At 36.0% G+C, this 19185-nt stretch overlaps 1 protein-coding gene across 32 annotated transcripts in view; it reads right to left on the bottom strand.

Annotated features, from left to right (window-relative positions):
* The window catches only part of LOC136855727 (tight junction protein ZO-1-like), a 409885-nt gene that overhangs the window by 23028 nt on the left and 367672 nt on the right, over positions 1-19185 (bottom strand). For 25 of the 32 annotated variants that reach the window (XM_067133076.1, XM_067133072.1, XM_067133075.1 and 22 more), the window contains 5 exons: positions 15233-15437; positions 13188-13359; positions 4824-5105; positions 3535-4116; positions 1023-1168 (listed from right to left, as the gene is read on the bottom strand). In XM_067133076.1, the coding sequence (XP_066989177.1) occupies positions 1023-1168; positions 3535-4116; positions 4824-5105; positions 13188-13359; positions 15233-15437 (1387 nt within the window). The remainder of the gene's footprint in view (positions 1-1022; positions 1169-3534; positions 4117-4823; positions 5106-13187; positions 13360-15232; positions 15438-19185) is intronic. The other 7 variants (XM_067133086.1, XM_067133096.1, XM_067133089.1 and 4 more) reach the window with 1 other exon arrangement.

Here is a 19185-nt window from a genome sequence, read left to right as displayed (position 1 = left end):
CACACCTCTGATTCAGGGACAGTCATGAATTGCACACGCCCTTTGACTGAAAGAGTCACCAGAATTTGAGGAAAATGCTAGACAGGAAAATACAATAAGAATTTTTGATGCCAAAAATTTATAGTAGGAGCAATGGGTTCATTGGATAACGTACCATGTTGAGGGATGGAAGATGGGCCTCGAAAAATGAATAATAAATCTGTTTACTCTGGAGACATGCTAGACTGTCAAGATGACATTGAGAGGGTAGGAAGACAGAGAACTAACAACAAAAAAATTGTAAAGAGATTGTTACAATGCTGGTAAATCCCATCAGTAAAAAATGTAAAAATCTGTAATGTGTATGTGAGGGCTGTATCCCCTATAAAGTGGAGACACGGGCACTTGAAAGAAAATGGAGATTTAGAAGAGGTTTGACACCGAAATGTTAAGATCCATGGCTCATGTGTGCTAAGAGTAAGTTGTAGGAACTTACACAGGGAAGGATTTTTTCAAAGACCGAGAGGGTATGGGCATGTGATGTAAGGGTGAGAGAAGCAGTTAGCTACAGAAAAAGAATTAACAGGCAGACTAACAGGAAAGTTCAAAAAATCCTGGAGAAAATGAATATCCACACTAGATGGGACTTATAGCAAAAAGGCACAAAACCAAAAAAAGGAAAGAACCAATTTCATGTTCTGACCTCATAAAGGGGAAAGGGGAAACTAATTTAAAAATATTAGTGATGGTGATGATAGTGAATCAAAATTAATATGGAAACCATAAAAAATACATGGAAATAAAACAATATTCTCCACTTCAAACGGAATGGTTTGTATCTCCATAAGAACAAACCCAGCTGTGATAATGACAGATTGCCTCACACTGTGTTGCATGTTAAGGGGCCATTCTCGAGTCAAAATTACCACAATTCCACTTACTGCACTTAAAAATTGAAATTTAGGCTTCCTGGGCAGTTCTGGATGGTTTAGCATTTTATGAAGGTAGAAAATGGTTTGTATGAAGGTTTTAAAGTATCTTACCTGTATGGGTCATCAGAACGATATGTGGGCGGCTGGGAGGAAGAACGAGAATATCTGTAAGGTTCATGAGGTGACTGTGGGTGAAGTCTACTCTTGAGATCATCGTGGGCATTGGGACCCAAAGACGGGCTCATTTCGTACGGGCTCTAAAATGAGAATTTACAGTAAATATCTTTCAATGCAAGCATCACTTAATCAGTTACATCAACATTCCCAACAAAAAAAAAAATTGGTTACCTGAACTACCACAATAATTTTTGAAAAAAAAAAAAAATTAAATATATTACCCGCCTAAACTGATAATAAACGACTAAATTACAAAGACTCATAAAATGTTATTAACTTTACACCACAGGCAATTGGAAAAGCTAATTGGTCAGTATCTCAGAGTTAAAAAAAATATATTACCACTGTACTTTGCCGGTTAAGGTTGCCAAGGAACCTCAAATGGTTTTCATGCAAAAGAGAAAGGAAACTAATAAGATTTTTATATCCAGAACTATGCGGTGCATCTACCTGTGAACAGGATTTCAGTTGATCAAAAACAAAAACTCATTTACTTAGCATTTCTTTATAAAACGTTTAAGCACTGAATGTGATTAGAAAAAGCAGCGACATTACCTATGAAATACAGTGATGCACTAACACTCTACACAAAGTCGTACACTAAATTACTTTTCCGCCAAGAAGAGACACAGTGGTATTGTTTTTCTGCACTAAGTTCAGTATGACCCAATACCCAACTTTACAAATAAAGTGTAAAAGATATTAAAAAATAAAAGATTTTCCAAAAATTTCTGGGAAAGGGAAAAAGTTCTGAACTGCCATTCTACCAGTATTAGTATCAGATGATTTTATTGTTAAAAACAGCCCCAAAACACCAACACTCCTAATTTGGCTTGCTTATGTACTTGAAGACCTTTGGGGACAGTTCCACATCACATATAACATATTTGGCCAATGAACACTAGCCAAGTTCTTAGCTCCATGCTTTCATTATTTTCCTTTGAAATTGTTCTCAGGTGTGACACTTGGTGTATATCCGGCAGCCATAAAATATTTTCTATAACTACGCCATGTTATTTCATATGCAACATGTATAATGTGTTAAAATAAATTCAGCTGTTTTTCAAAAGTAAGCAAAATACTAACATTGGTTGTGTGTTAATAAAGCTGCCTTACATCTGTTAAACTCCTTATGATACATGCTAAATTGTGCCAGTTCAAAGACTGGAAGCACAAATAAAATGCTTTTCAACATCATCCAAACAAACAAATCTAATTAAACAATTTTGTTTCCTATGACTAAAACAATATTTGGTTTCTAAGAGCGTTGGCTTATTTTTTCAATCTTGAACACATTAAACAACCTATTTTAATAACAAGAATAATTTAATTATCAAATTTTCACAGCTCCATAAAGCAATCCAGAAAGTGAATTACAGTCATCTAGATGCCTTGTTTTTTTTGGGGGGTAATATCACCCATTTGGGGGGTTACATACCATTTTCAATTCTCATTCAAGACTAAATCCTTCAAGTGAGCACCAAGAGTGTTTTACAATGTGACAGTATTCTCATTAAAACTTGTTTATAATAATAATACTAATAATAATAATAATAATAATAACAGAGCCAGAGAAGGGCTGTACTGTACTGTATTCATTTGAACCTTATAATGACTTGAAACTACAACATTAAAGTATTGCTTGTCTCCAACAATAAAAATCGAAACTAGAAAACAACTAACGACATCTTATTAAATTGAAGGGTGCTTGTAGAAAGCATAGACTATCATATATATGCAGCTCCTTTGCAAATCAGTATAAGTCATTTATAATTTATAGAACTTATAGCTTGAAATCTGTTACATAAACAATACAACCACAATAAACAATTCATGTTTACTAAAAGGCATATGAATCTTCTTGTCCATTTCACCTTTTTTCGTTTATAGTGAATAAGACAACTTGTGACTTGAGACGATAGTGTGATATCTTATTTCTATTTCTGTGCCTTACTTTTCAGACATTCCTTTTGGTCTCTTCTGGCTTATATGTCCTACTTTCTTGACTTTACCTTGCTCCAATTTCAAAACAAATCCTTCAGCTAATTGGAAAGTCTAAGTGACTTGGTGGTTTTGATAAAATAATCTATGAAAATAATTCTCACAATAAGGATAACTGACGTGTTTATTTTGCTTGTGTAATGTGTATAATCAAGTGAAATGTAATCTGCTTCTACAGAAAAAATGTGTCAGTTCCTCATTCAGCCGATAACATGACAGATGTAGTCTTGCAGAACAGTCTAAGAAAATTAAGCTCAAAAATACCCTGCAGTGATTTTTCAAAACAATTTTTTATCAAGTACCTGGAAAAGACATTCAACATGTGGATTCTCAATATGAAAAACTCTTAAGAAACATTCTTTTAAAAACATACACAAGGTACAAAAGCAATACTGAAAACTAAAATCAACTAGCGCATGGCAAAAGTGACACAACAAGTGCTAACCTTGTGCTGTCGTTCTAAACTGTTGCCTCGTCCTGTATTTAGGTAGTTGTTGTCATAATCCAGCTCTTTCCCAGACCCAAAATCCTGACCTGATCTAACCCTACCAGGCTTACTGGTACGGTCAACCTTTGGAGGTAATTCTGGCCCTGTTTCATTGGAGTGGCCATTGAGGTAAGGAGGTGGAGGAGGCAAATGTCCTCCGGGCCCTGGAGGGGAATATCCCACTTGAGGGGGACCTCTGCCAGGAATAACGTGAGGGGAACGACGATGATGGGGAGAATGGGCTGGTAAAGGCAGGTTGGTTTGTTGTGGGGGTCGATTATTATATCCAGGAGGAGGGACCGATGAGTAAGGTGAGCCAGGTACACCTCCACTATTGCTACTACTACCACCACCACCACCACCGCCACCACTGCCTCCTCCACCTCCACTCCCAATATTATTGTTGCTTTGACTGGTCACAGGAGGGCGGGATGCATATATGTCTGTGCTAGCGAAGCCTCCACTAGCGAAGCCATACTTGCTGTCTCCGCCGTGAGATTTTCTGCGATCATCAAATGCATCTTTGGGTCCAGGCGGTTGCTGTAATAAACAGGGAGTGCAACATGCAGGCAACAAAATGCTGTGCAAGAAGCTAAGTTATCATGCCTCATTGATACATCCACACACTTAAGTGCAAAAACAATAAAAGCATGAAGTACCTAATAACGTATTAAAATATAGCAAAATGTGACACTGGAAATCAAATAAGGCTTTACAATACAAACAACATATGGAAGTATCTAATAACTTCTGCAATAAAAGAAACTGACTGGGAGATGAGAAATCAGTTTACATGCTTGATTCATCTTTTCTCTAACCACAAAAATAGTTTTCATTTATACCAAGTAACAAAAATATTAGGAAAATAATTATGTCTTTTGAAACAAATCACACAATTCATGCTTTGGGTAATACAGTGCAGCTATAAAAATCCCAAAATTTTACTTTCAACAATTAAACGGCTTGATATTAATACAAATGCCAAGATGAAGCTTCTTGATTTAGGTATTCAAAATTTAAAAAACAATGTAAATTTACATATGGGATATTTGAGATTTCTACACAGCAGCACATACCTATTTGTGGGACTGGTAGCAAGGAGAATACAGTAACTTTTGTTGGGCAACGATATGTAACAGATGCGACGAAAATCAACAAAAAGCTAAAGCTTTAATGATTTAACAATTAGGAATATACTATTCAAGGGGTGTATGAGCTGTATACAGAAAATATCTTCATTTACTTACAAGCCTTGTTGGACTAGTTGCTGTATAAGGTGGTGGCCCTCCATAAGCATTTGGTAAATTTTCTTCTGGTGCTGCAAGACTCGGATCGGAGGAGCTTTTGACTAATCGCCCTCTGGAGTCTCGGGAATCTGAATATGCATTGAGGGAGGGAGGGACTCGATGGGGCGACTTGGAGGGAGTGCGGGATTCTGGGCCGGTCTCTAGATCAGACTCGGGAGATGAGGCATAGGAAAGCCGGGAAGTCATTGGAAAGAGGAAGTCATCAGATAGGGCCTCAGTGGGCTAATTAGCATTTGTAACATTATCAAAAATATACACAGTTCACATCCAGAGTGGCAGTTGACATTTCATACAATAGTCATTTGTACAGCAGAACAAGATTTTCATGTATTTACAAATGACAAAACCACACAGGTTGAAGGAGGAGGTGAACAGGCGGATGAAAAGGAACGATGCAACATGAGCCACATTCCGAGAGCACGGTACATGGAAGAGAAAAACACAGGAGAATACATTACACATATTGTATTTAATAACTATAAAGAGAATCTATTGCGTCACGTCATCTCATAAAAAAGTATATCTACTAATTTCTAGAATTATGTTCAAGTGAAATATCTCATGTTACAAGTTCTCAAGGCACTTGTAAAGACCATTTGAAATAAGTAACTACAGAATACGGCAATTATACAGATGTCTACTGAAATAACGAGTAATAACAAAGGAAATGAGATAAAAAACATGCAATGTCAAAAGTCATGCATAAATACAATCACTTGGGTACATGCTATTGGAGTATATGCAATTATAGCATCAAAAGAAAAACAGATTCTTCCTATACTTGTTCATTATTAAGGACAAGTGCTCTAAAGAAAATTACTGGTGGAAAAAACAATGGAAAAATAGTACGAGAGAGAGAGAGAGAGAGAGAGAGAGAGAGAGAGAGAGAGAGAGAGAGAGAGAGAGAGAGAGAGAGAGAGAGAGAGAGAGAGACTATATATAAGTCCGTTCTTCATCAATAGTGAAAAGCTTGTTAGGGGGAATGACAGGATAGAATGATGCTGAAGTTGATAGGGCCATTCTAGGAGGTGGTGGTGGTGGAGGAGGAGTAACAGACTGAGTGCCTACAGGTGGATAAGGTGGTGATAAAATATTTGAAGAAGAGTATCTGATGGGTACATCAGGCTGCTTTTCATCTTCAGCTAAGACTGAAATATGACCATTCATCATGTTTTGGGAGATTTTCTCCACAACAATTTCAAAGGATGGATCTGGAGTTTCATTCTGGCCTTCATGTCCGAGGTCTGGGAAATTATCAGCGTCCAGTTCGTTATTCTCATTGAAAAAAGAATGGAGCTCTTCTTCTGAACCAGATGGTGATGGGATCAGTGGCATTAAGTACACATCTGAGAGAAACTCCACAGGCTTAAATTATCAAAGCAAATTCACAAAAACAGGCCAAATAACGATTCATGCATTTCAGATAGTAGCATATGTTTATACAGCACACGAACAACATTCAAAAATGCAAGTTTGATGTGAAAGTTAACATTAAGCACATGACCCATCAAATCAAATAAACATTGAGAAATTCGGAATGTAGGCAGAAAGGTTCACCACAGGCATAAGAACAGACAGATACCAGAAAAATCCAAGGTTGTGGATGGAAGGATGGGGGTACGGGGAAACAAAAACAATCGTGGCATTAGTATACTCATAAGAGGTGTGACAGGATGAACTTAAATCCAGTGTGGTGAGGATGATAAGGAAAGACCAACATGCCAACACCGACACTTACTAAAAGCTTTGCACGCAACTACTGGGTGCAGTGAGGAAGCACATCAAAAGCACCCTAAAAGGTACAGCTATTTTAACATTCAAGTAAGCTACTCTTATCCCAATTGGTGATATTCTCAGAAAAGTTTTATGGTATCATATACAACACAGTGTCTCAGCAAGAGTCATTTAAGTGAGATGGGCAGTCAGACCAAGGTCAAAATTCTAAAATGCCACACAGCAATAACTAATTAGTAAGTAAGACAAACCCACAAGAGGAGGTCCTTTGTCTACCACTCACATTACTTTTTATATCACCAAATTCTATTCAGCTGCTAAGAAAGTGTCTTTTTCCTCTCCTAAGAAGACTGTTGTTTCTTTCATTTTACTGTGTTCATCTTAAATTTATATGTCGCAATCTTTCCATTACGCTGACTGCAGTCATCTTCACACCTCAGATTATTTGTGGATTTAATGGTTTCTCACTAACCTACATGTTGCTATATCACTGTTCATCCCATGGCTTGCAATGCATGGCCTTGACTTTGATAGTCTTGCACTCTGAATAGCTTTCCGTAAGTTTTATTACCCACTCATGTTCTTTACAAATATTCCCGGACATATATCTCTTGTCAATCTTCGAATCACCATAGAAACTTTCTCGTTCACAGATAAGAATCATTCCAGTGTTGGCTTCCAATTTGTTATTACCTGGGTTATTTGGAAACAAATGTCAGGGAGAAGGACATTTATGAATTCTATCTTGCAAAGGTTCTCAGAAATTAAATTTGATTGTTTTCAGTTTGAACTAAGCCTTACTTTACTACATATAGATAGTATGCCATGTGTCTTCATTTTTATTTACCAAAACACTTAAGAATTTTACAATAATGCCCAAATCATGACTCATTACAATACTACCCATGAAATTACTTCTTGGGATTCTTACACCAGTGGCTGGGTGTGTGTTTGTGTGTTTGTTCTTACAGCACCGAGAGCTGAATTCACTAAAAGCTTACGACAGTGGTCAGCAAAGACGACTGATGCTCTCTTGATTTAGACAGCTACTGACGTTCCACTGACAGCCACCCAAATAAAGCAGAAATACTGGGACAAGCTTTTGATCCTTTCACAAATGGGTTCCCATATTATGACAGATAAATGCAGAGTCAAGTAAATCATTACGGGTTTAGACTGCTATTTCTGAACTAGTTTGGGTCCTTTTCTCCCTACGCATCACAGGAGGAAGGGCTCTTCTGCACCTTCCTTCCTGTTTTTCGTCAATTATTCTCTTTGAATAGAAGGAATTATCTGGTGTTCTCTTTTTTAACTTCTGCCAAAGGATCAGAGTTGAGCATTAGGCAGATAACCTGGGAGGCAGGCAGTCCCGGAAATGAGAGATGTTGATACTCATCACACTAAAAAATGCTGATTATAGACTCCCCTTTATGATATTTTTCAGACTGTTTGGAACTCATGTTGTAGACATTCGTCAAATCTTGAGAAGAAACTCATTTGGGCTGATGCTGACTTGAAGTTGCCTTGGTACCTGTCCCATTTCTATAAAAATTTCCTGACAATCAACTAACTATTTACAGCCGAAGCTGACTGGCCTCCAATCACTGGCTACCTAAAAACTTCTTACGCCTTGTTAAAATAAAATTTATATTCCAACAAAAAGCACTGACAACTGATAAGGGAATCCAACAAACTGAATAAAATTAGGGGATAACTTATTTCTGAAACAGGTTTATCTCAACTGCTAGTTAAACATCACTGTGAGGCTTCTTGGATTCTGAGCTTGATCTCATAACCCAAAATGGAACTGCTTGTTAAAACAAAACTCTGCAACTAAGAAACATAAAAAGTTTGCTTATATTTTTCAACATATACACTTGTCATTCTGAATAGAGAGCACTAAGATATGTAAGGTAAAAGTCTAAGGTGTGAGTTGAATATTGAACATTTTACTATTTCCAATCATGCACTAACTAAGGGCATATAAGTTTACTTTATTACAAAGTCAAAGTGAAAAAATCAGTTTTTATGCATAAGAAAAATATTCTATTGACTCACATAATAATCATTTATATCACCAATGAAGATAAAAGAAAATAACATTAGATATTAGTTTGAAAAAAATATATTGTATTGATTTAATAATTATGAATGCAACAATCATCACTTGAAGATAAAATAACCATACTTTCTCATATCAGGCTACAACAATTAATAAACTCTAAATTGTATTGTACGTGAAAGCCACAATAAGTTTAAAACTCTTACACATGTTGGGAAAGTGAATACATCGTAAAATAAATAGGTTTGGTAAATATTAAAAAACTGAATAAAAAACTAGATTAGATGTTTCACATGTGAACCAGCAAATGACCAACCCAGATATTTCATGTGGATAACTTGCTCAATAATGTACCACAATTTCTATCACGTCCTATAGAACATAAAACTGTTCAAAATATGAAACTCTATACTTGAGCTGAGGAATTCTTACAAATGCTCATATTCATTTATGCATCATATAAACATATCACATCAAAACAACCAATTAGTGATGACTACAATTCCAGCATCAAAATCTTCATCTCTCACGATGGGGGTTTGTACCCACATTTCATGACATGCCCAATATTCTAGCAATGAACAACAAGAGCACTAAGATGAGAAATATTAAGTTCCATATCACACCCAAGGCATTTCAAGAACATTGACAGTAACTTCATAGAGTACTAGATCACTAGTAGCTCAGTTACAGAACACTGCCCATGTTATGCAAAAGTTGTAACTTAGATTCAGGCAACAACAGGATTTACTTATCTGTGGATCCTATAGAATGTTACAATTCTGTCTGGTCTTTGTAAATCACCATTTTCTCCAATACAGGAGTTTCTCTCAATGAATATCAAGGAGGAGTTATACATCAATCGTACTATTCAGTATCTTAAAAACAAAGAGGAAATGTGGCATCTGACAGCCACTTTTCAAAGAACTGACGCTACAAGCCAGTGTGGGAGATGAGATAAAAGGCATATGCCTGGTAAGGAAAGGTTCTCATTAAAATAAGCTACCAATAGAGGTATTATGACATAAGTAAATGGCAATTTGCTTTTCGCATAGGCAAATAAATATGGTAATTTTTCATATAACATGTATTCATGTTCAATCTGATTGTGACTGTGTGATACATAAATAAACATGGCATCTTTCATTACTCATTTTAACCAACATACCACTGAGACTGCCAACTTACTTTAACTGTTAATTCAAAGTACGCTACAATTACATCCTCCTCCCTTCCAGCCCTATATGTTACACAATTTACTACCAAGACAACCATTGCAAGGTCTTAAAAATACAGGCATTCTATAAAATGTCCTACACAATATAAGAAACTATAAAATAACATTTACACAAACTGAAGATACTGCATAACTCTACAGTTAACATATACCAATAGAAATTCAAATGAACCGCATAACTCAATCCATGCATACAATATGATTTGCAATGGCAAAGGGGCACTTACAGAAACTCAAAAATAATGACTATATAATTATTGTACCAACAAAAGGTTAAGCCCTCAGAGAAGCCACAAACCCCCTTTTTTTTTAGAAGGTACATGCAGGTACACCACCAATATTTTGGCAACAAATGGTTCTACAACCCACATAATTTACAACTCAAATAATTCACCGGAGCACAATTGAAATTCTTGAGGCTACCAAATTAGTTAACTGTTCATACAGCATATTACTATTGGTGATCCCATGATTATAAATAAATACTGGGTATTTTGCATTCATGTAACCCTAAACTGTGCATGTTTTGTGAATACAAAACCATAATTAGGCATCAAAAAGCGAAAATGCTGTATCCTGAGCTGTCATATTTTGGTGCAGAAAGTGTATGATCTGTATGGATTTTATTGGTTTGTCAACTGTTTACAATATAAAGATGCAAAATGACAAACTACTGAAATTCTTACTTCAAAGGTTTGAAAAGCAATACAATTTTGATGCATAAAATGAATGGCCAAAGTTGCAAACATTAAGAATCATAACAAATATTTTAATGACACTTGTACTGTATGTCTACTGATACCTGTTCAAAGATGCCAAATAATTGGTGGTATACCTGCATAAAACAAACTATATCTTCCAATTAAGTTACCACTATCTCAAGTGCTTAAAACCCCATGACAACTTCTGTAACAGATGTGCACATTTGTATTTGTTTGCTACAACCTAGTTATTGTGATATGCCTCTCACCAACCACTATAACAGGAAAAAAGCTCCAACTGCCCAAGCCCAGATCTTCCTATGATACTACTCTCTATCCCATCTCATTCTGTGTGCATCATAGCATTCACAGCTGCTTGTAGCTCTCCAAGTTCACAGTGTTATCATTTTAACCTCTACACCAACCTTTTTCTTTTTCATTCAAACTCCTTTCATTTGACTATTTTTGCTTCTAAGTTGCCTAAATTTTAGTTTCTTTGTTTTTTTTGGTGTTGGTGGGATCCTACTTACGTTGTCCTGCTACGAGATTTTTTAGTGAGCATACTAATTTTATGACTATTTTTTGCCCTTGTTATCAATTCATTCAGTTTTTTATTTGGCTGGGACATTCCAATGAAATCTGGTTTCATGGGTAATTACTGAAATTTTTATGAAGTTATTTTTCAAAGCCTTGTGCTAAACTTATAACTGTGCTTTTACTAAAATTTTACCATATTTGTTTTTCATGTATTCTTAGAGAAAATTTAATGTAATTTCATACTCATTTGTTGGTTTTAATCTTTTTACTCTTACAATCCATGCAGAGATGCAGACTGTACGCAGTAAATGCTAGTTGTATGTGTGATTAGTGGGGTGTGTTGCTATTTCAATCAACCTCAGTTACTGTTTGTTTGACCAACTTTTGGCTATGCCTCAATGCAAGCAACAAGAACTGGAGAGGGCAGTTATACCAATTGCTGCTCCATGTGAAAGGTTAACAACTAAGCCTCACAAAAGAAAGTGAGCCAAATCTGCTGCTACATGTAATGAGAAAAGTAGGTTTGCTCTTGATATCATTATCCCATCCATAGCAGACTTACTTCTTTCTGAGATATCGGAAAACCTTCTCTTTGTATACTATTCAGGGTTACCTGTTGGTTCTCTCCCATATCCTCATAAATCAAGGCCAGGACAACAGTATTGATAAGAACATTATTGAACTGATGCATCAATTTAGTAAACTGATTTCAAGACCAAAATAACCTTCTAGTTGGGAATAAGTACAGTTGCTGAATTGGTTAAATAGGAGATCAAATGAACCTCTGAGTGTGGTTTTCCTGTCGTTTTTTCTGGGGTTGTAGGGAATTACCTTCTTCATCTTACCATCTACCTTTTGGCACTACATCAAGATATCTTACTGACGTTACATCATGCCCTATACAGGAAAGAACTCCCACACTAATCACTAAAAGGAAATTCTTCACCTATGAGATTGACTTTTTTTTTATAGACAGCACTCTGCAGCAACTGGGGCCAGCTAAGACAATCTTCATCCTCCCAGCCAAAATGGTGATCTATGCATCTTATGATTATTACGGCTATAATGAAAAGTTTTTATTTAACTAAAAATGTTTTTCAATATAAATCCATTAATCATAAGGGTGGGGTGCTGCCCCGCTCCCTTCCCTCCATTCTTTCTGATCTTTTTCCTTTAGCACACAAGAATGAAATTTGATCTGAGGAGCAATGTAAGGGGGTCTTGTTATGCGCAATGGGACATTTTTTTTTTCTGTTAGAGCAGGTTGGTGAAAGGTATCTGATAACTAATGGACTAGCAATGAAAAATGTTTTGTATAATAATGTATTCTGTTGCAGTAATGGATAAAGTATTTTATGATTCATGGTAACAAGTGTAGACTTATTTCTTTAAAAAAAAAAAAGGGACTTTCTCAGGCCTATTACTGAAACATATGACAGAGAAAAGAATGAAAGGCTAGTGCCACTAGGCGATACGAACTGATTTCTTAAAAACTTATGAAGACAGCATGGTAAGAATATGAAGTCTAACGATGCACACTCCAGACCTTGGTTAACTTCCATAATAATTAAAAAGTGTACCAGAATCTAAAATGAGAAATGAGGATTCAAGAATGAAAGTGCACTTTGATTAAAGCCCAAAACTCCTGAAATCTACATTAAACTACCCTGAATAATAAAGTTCGAGAGCCAAAAGTTAAGACTTCGATAAAAACCAAATGAACAGCAAAACTACACACACACACATAAGTACTGTGAATATAAGAAACCAAAAGAGATTAACAGCGAATACAAAGAAGAGAAACAGCAAAACTACTAAGTCATGAAAATTCAATACGATACATGACCTAACACTGGTATCTTGTTAAATTATAAAAACAGACTCAAAAAGAGTTTTTTTTATCAATGAAAGTGCAAACAAATCTCACCGGATGGACAACACAGGCTTTATAACAACTAATGAAGTGCAAGGTAACACTAAATAAAACATCAAAATCCAGTGTCATTTAAATGAGAGACTCTTTTCAAACTCACCTTTGTCTCAGACATCCAAACTGGTCCTGACTGCTGTTTTTCAACGATCTCCTTCACTTTACGGAACCATGATTCAGGTTGTGTTAGACTTATAATGGCAGTAAACACATGCGACCACAGCTTTTCTAATTTAACACTTTGGTCAAACAGTTTTTTACTGCTCATCCTGCCCCTGTAAGAATGTCACAAAAAGATTATGCTTGCAGTGTAATTTCCAAAGAACAATGGTGCTTCATTTACAATTGTGGTATATTATTTGTCAAAGTTTCATAGGAAAATTTTTTCCAACAAATTTAATGCCTGTTTAATACTAATCTTTCTATCTTTCATAAATACATACAGTACAATCATTTCTAATTAGGTTTACCATTCAGTTCCTTATAACTAATAAGGGAAGGGAAGTAAAATGCACTGACTGCTTTCGATAAAATTTTGTAAGTTTATATGAGAAGTTAGTGAAAGCCCAAAATACAAGAATGATACGAAATGGAAAATCATAATGGCAACAATTACATCAGGATGAAGATTAAATGAAAAAGATATACACATGATGTACTGTATTCTATAAATAAATAGGAGCTGGTTTAAAACACGAGCTCTAATCGAAATACTGTAGTGTCATCTGAACAGTTTATTCGTGACATAACATGAGTTTAAAAGTCCTATTTTGGAATAAATTCACATCATTCATATATGTTTACTACTATATAACAAAATGCTGAATATTCACCTACAAAAATACAACCTACATCAGTGATTAACGGATAGCCAAGTAGGACGGATCAAAATTGGAAGTTATGAAACCTGAAACATGGCTAAAGTAAAGTCTTATCCAGAATTAAAATTGTTTTGGGAGGTTTGCAGGAAGAGCATGCTCTGCTTACCCACTTATGCTACAGCCATCATGGTCTGCTAGAGGTGATCATCTTGTTAGTCATTGCTATTACCAAGTTGAAGCTTGAAAACTTTTTTATGGGTACACTTGGACGTATAAAGTGTGCTTGCTGTTAAATGACACAAATATAGTGAGCAATGAACTGTGGATAGAACTGGTTAGATATTACTGTAGCTTCAGAAGGCTGGCGTTGCCAAATGATGATACAAAGAGTCTACATACTCCCACAAAGGCCAATATCAAACAACAGTTGTCTATAACCTTCCTATGGCAAACTTCCAAAACATCAATTTGACTCCATTTTCTGAGGCCTGAAACCTCTCCGAGTCCAGATGGTATGGGTTAAAAATTACACACTACAAGGCCAGTTCCTATTTCCAGCTACAATCTCTGGAACTTCTACGACAAGAACCCTCCGTCATCACTTTCTTCTAACATCACTGCATGGCAAGTTGCTACTGGTATACATCCACCTCTCCTAGGATGAAATGGATTAATTGTTGATTTTTACAACTCCGCTGTAAAGCCAAGCACTGGGGCATTTTCAGTCACTGAGTGCTTAGGAAATGGAGGTTTCTGCTTTCTCAGAGGAGTAGAAAAGTAGGATGTCCTGATTGGCAGCCCTAAAAATCCTTTGCTGCATGGTTTGTGAGTAAAGTGATTGGGTCATATGCCTTTAGTCCTTACTTTTCAACTTTCTCAAGCACTCCTTGGCAGGCAATTCTGCTAGGAGAGGGACACTGAAATCAGACCAGCAGGTGGAAGGGATGCTTTAAGCATTGGTAAGCAAACCTTCCAAGAGAAGGTTACTCTGAATACAAACCTTGTTCTCCGACCTTTCATCATATTAAAGAAAATTTCAAAAACACAAAACCCTACAGAATATCACCCATGGTGAAACCCAGCCTCATCAACTCATAGGTATTACTGCAGAGCAGCAATCAGTTAACTTCAACACACATCATGCTATACCCTGTTAACAGTCTCAATAACTGAACCAACTTCCACTTCAAAGTTACTCTTGTATGAGACGAAGGTTGGTATACTTTGTAGGAACTAAGATACAATACACATTAAGTCTAGTTTAAAGCGTGAATTACAATGACAATGCAATACACTATATATCAAGAACAATTCAACATGTACTTACTTAGGAAAACCACTGCGAAGTTCCTTAACATTCTGCTTTGATTCTGCTCTTAGGAAAATGACAATTGGATAGAACTGGGCATAATTCAGTCGATCAACAGCATTTGGTGTAATATCTAACACTGCATGTTTACCACGATCCATAATCTCTCTTATAGCACTCAAACGAATGATACCTGAGGGTTTCTCTCCACTGCTGTCCAATTCTGCCAAAACAAAAATACCTCAGCATCTCAAAATAGTGAGTGCAGTTGAATAAAATCATTTATTGTAAATTGTTACATTTAAGACACAACCATGACGAAAAATGAGTATTTCATCTCTTAACTTAAGGATGACTAACTCACACATATTTGAAAATGACCTTGACAAATACAGTATTTGTTAAAGTTCCCATGACATTCCAAAATGCCATGTTTGCATTTATATCATGCACTGAACACACCAAGAATGTGTAAGGAATATATATAAACACTATTAACACTACTAAATATGCTGTTCTATAGCCATTAACTGATTATGGCTACTAAAATTGGTGTCACAACATCTAGGTTATTGACGCCAGGTTGTATAGCCATAACTTGCAACCAAAACTTTGACATATACTAATGACCGCATCACTTGTAACACCCTGTTATATAACCACGAATTGAAAGAGTATTGTAGATGAAATCACTGTATATAAGAGTCAATGTGATTGATACTAGAGAGAGAGAGAGAGAGAGAGAGAGAGAGAGAGAGAGAGAGAGAGAGAGAGAGAGAGAGAGAGAGAGAGAGAGAGAGAGAGAGAGAGAGAGATTTATATGATCACTACTCATAACTCTATTACTAACTGAAACTCCACAGAGACAGAGATTACGAGAGAAAAAATCAATGTTATTATAGTTATATAAGGACAAATACCTGCTTAGTTAAATTCACTATCAGTAATTAAAACTCCAGTGAGCAAAAGAATGATAGTGAATTCATGTTTTTTATTCATTAAAAGAATTCTATTCTATATTTAATTTCCTCTTTCAGGTCATTATTTTAAATAAATGAAAACAATTTGGAAGTCAAAAAAATTAAAAGCTAAAATCGTTTACAAAGACTGGATCTGAAATATATGCACAGTGATTTTTTTGTTAATATTCCTTATCAAAACAGTATAACAATTGTATTTATGTGGCATTTATAGTACATTTTGTATTTACGTGGCATTTATAGTACATTATCTTAAGTATCGCAGCATATGTAATCTAGAAACGGCTTATTTTTCCTGCATGCTAGCCATGCATACGTACACAAATAATTAGTTGTGTATTAGGTTATTTTATACAAGATATTTGAAACTGCATGATTTCTGATTTGTCAAGGAGTCCTGGAACCAAACCCTAGGCAAGCTGAGGACTGATTGTACTTAATAAATACAACTGCTTTTACTGTAAAAGCCAGTGAAAGTATCCCTATTGAAAATTAGCAACCACCACTCAGTTAGCAGTTCTGGTTGCTGAGTTCAGGGAAAGTACAGGAACGGGTTTCAAGAACTCACTAACAGCTTTGACTCACTATCATGAGACTGAATGACCAAACAGAATTCATGGGTTTAGAAACAGAATTACAACACATACACAGTTTTACATTAAAGATCATTAATACAGTATCAAAATGTTTAGATAAGTCAAAAAGGAATAAAAAATCCTGATAAATATATTGGATGCAATGTTTAAATGCCATAAATTCTTTCCTTCATCTTTGTTATTGGAGTTTTATTTTGTGCTTATTTGTCCCTACTTTGTATATTACTCTCATATTTGGGATGTTTCTTCTTTTGTCCTTCCTTGACAGGAATGGATCCAAGGCAATTCATTTGATCAATAGTCCCACCCTCACCTTATCTCTTAGAAAACTTCACTCCTTTCTCTACATGAGCAATTTTGGTTCCTGCTCCGTTGACCTCAAGGGAAGAACTTCTCTTCCTCAAAGGTGGCCTTGTAACACCCGAAAAGCCCTCTCACCCAACATTTCCTCTGAGGAAATTAGAAATCCTCTGATTAAACAATTCAATGACCATTTTTTTCTCCTGCCAATTTGTAATTTTCTTCATACGTACTTCTGTTATTCCTAATTCTTATAACCTTTTTTCTTCCAAGAGGCAGATCTATTACTTCCTCTGTGGTTATGTCAAATATTTCTTCTTTTCTCCATTTTCTAGTTTTCTTCACATCTGGGGCTAGTAGAGGGAATTATGTTGCTCTTTCCACAACTGGCATCTGTTCTTGAGAAAATGATGATGCTCTTAGGGTTAAATTAAGATAATTAATGCAAGACTTTGTCTTGATGAGCTGACCCTGTAAGTTAAGTTCCTCGAAACATGAATAGGTTGTGGCAAACATCTGACTCATGTTTACCATGTGAAGTACGGTTCCTTCAAACGCCAATATGTAAGGGAATTAAGTTTGTCTTCAGTGTCAAGACAATATATCTTTGGTAAAATATATAATGAACTATTTATGGTTCTTGTTCACCCAATATGGCTCAACCCACTATTAAACTTTGTAAGAAGGTAAAAATCAAACAATACAGTGGTTGTTTCAGGTTACAAGCGCTACTGCAAATAGCCATTCTCATTTTCAATAGCCTGATACCATGAGCAACTGTACATGCAGATGGTTTGTACAAATGAACAGTTCCAAGTGTAGTACCAGCCATACCCTAAATCTTGGTAACTACAGCCTGAAACGACTGTAAAATAAAAGTCACTTGATAAACTGCTCCAGGTCTGCAATGAGGGCAAAAGCCTTCAGGATCAAGAGTATTTTGTGAAGATCATTGATCACCCAGTTAATTAGCTTTTACTTTCTGCCCACAAGAACACTAAGCTAACAAGAGGATTGAGTGATTCTGTACCCAGAACCTGTAATACCCATACGGGATGTTCCTGAAACACATCCCAGCAAAATGAAAGTTCATTCATACCACATACACAAACAAACAAATACTTCACTTCTTCCCCACTGTTCCAAGATATATCTGAACCACTTTCAGTACAAGCAAAAGTTCCACAACACCATACAAAATAATGCTCAAGTGATAATCGGTGATGAAAAGTTTCACAACCTTTTTTACAGAAGGACGTATGATAAGTTTCTGATCATTCACCCTACCTTAGGAAGAACTAGTCATATACACAACAACAATCACTCAATTATCACAAGCACTATGAAAGATAAGATGTGAGGATGAGGTAGTCTCAAACTAAAGCAGGATTGAAATCTGTTTTATCAGGGAGATGACTGCCAGTAATCAGTGAACCTACAACTTCATGCAAAATAAGACAGCTAATCCTCATTCTAGTATCAGCTGACAGCATCAAACTATAAGTTTACATAATTTCTTTACAATCTACAATTTTCTACTTTACATGAAATATAGTAGACTGTCAACAATTCATTATTTTTATTACTCCAACAAGATTTGTGGAATGCACTGCTTCCACAGTAACAATAAAAAGAAATATAAAATTTACCAATCAGTATGGATCTCGCTTCAACATCTTGGCATAGAAAGTTATTCTTAGGCCAGCTATCCCTCCAATATGATTGTATAACCATAAAATTCACCAAGTGATCTTAGGTCAAGTTCAAAATGTTCCTTGATTAGATACTGAAACAACACACAAAATTTGAACACAATATAGGTAGTCCCTGGTTATTGGCGGGGGTTCCGTTCTGACGGCGTGACGATAAGCGAAAATCGGCGATTTTCAGCACTTATCAGCGCCGACAGCCAGAGATCAGCACCTCTGTTAGGTATGTATTGGCGCCATTACCCAATTATCAGTGCCGATAAACGAAAATCAGTGATTTTCGGTGCCGAAAATTGCCAATTTTCATTGCTAGACAAGCGCCGTAAAACTGGATCACTGATAACCAAGCCCACCGATAACCGGGGACTGCCTGTACCATGAGCGCA

Source organism: Macrobrachium rosenbergii, chromosome 32 (genome assembly GCF_040412425.1).
Source record: "Macrobrachium rosenbergii isolate ZJJX-2024 chromosome 32, ASM4041242v1, whole genome shotgun sequence".
Classification (NCBI taxonomy): domain Eukaryota; kingdom Metazoa; phylum Arthropoda; class Malacostraca; order Decapoda; family Palaemonidae; genus Macrobrachium; species Macrobrachium rosenbergii.
The sequence above is the reverse complement of the archived record's forward strand: the minus strand, read 5'-3'. Positions and strand labels throughout refer to the sequence as shown.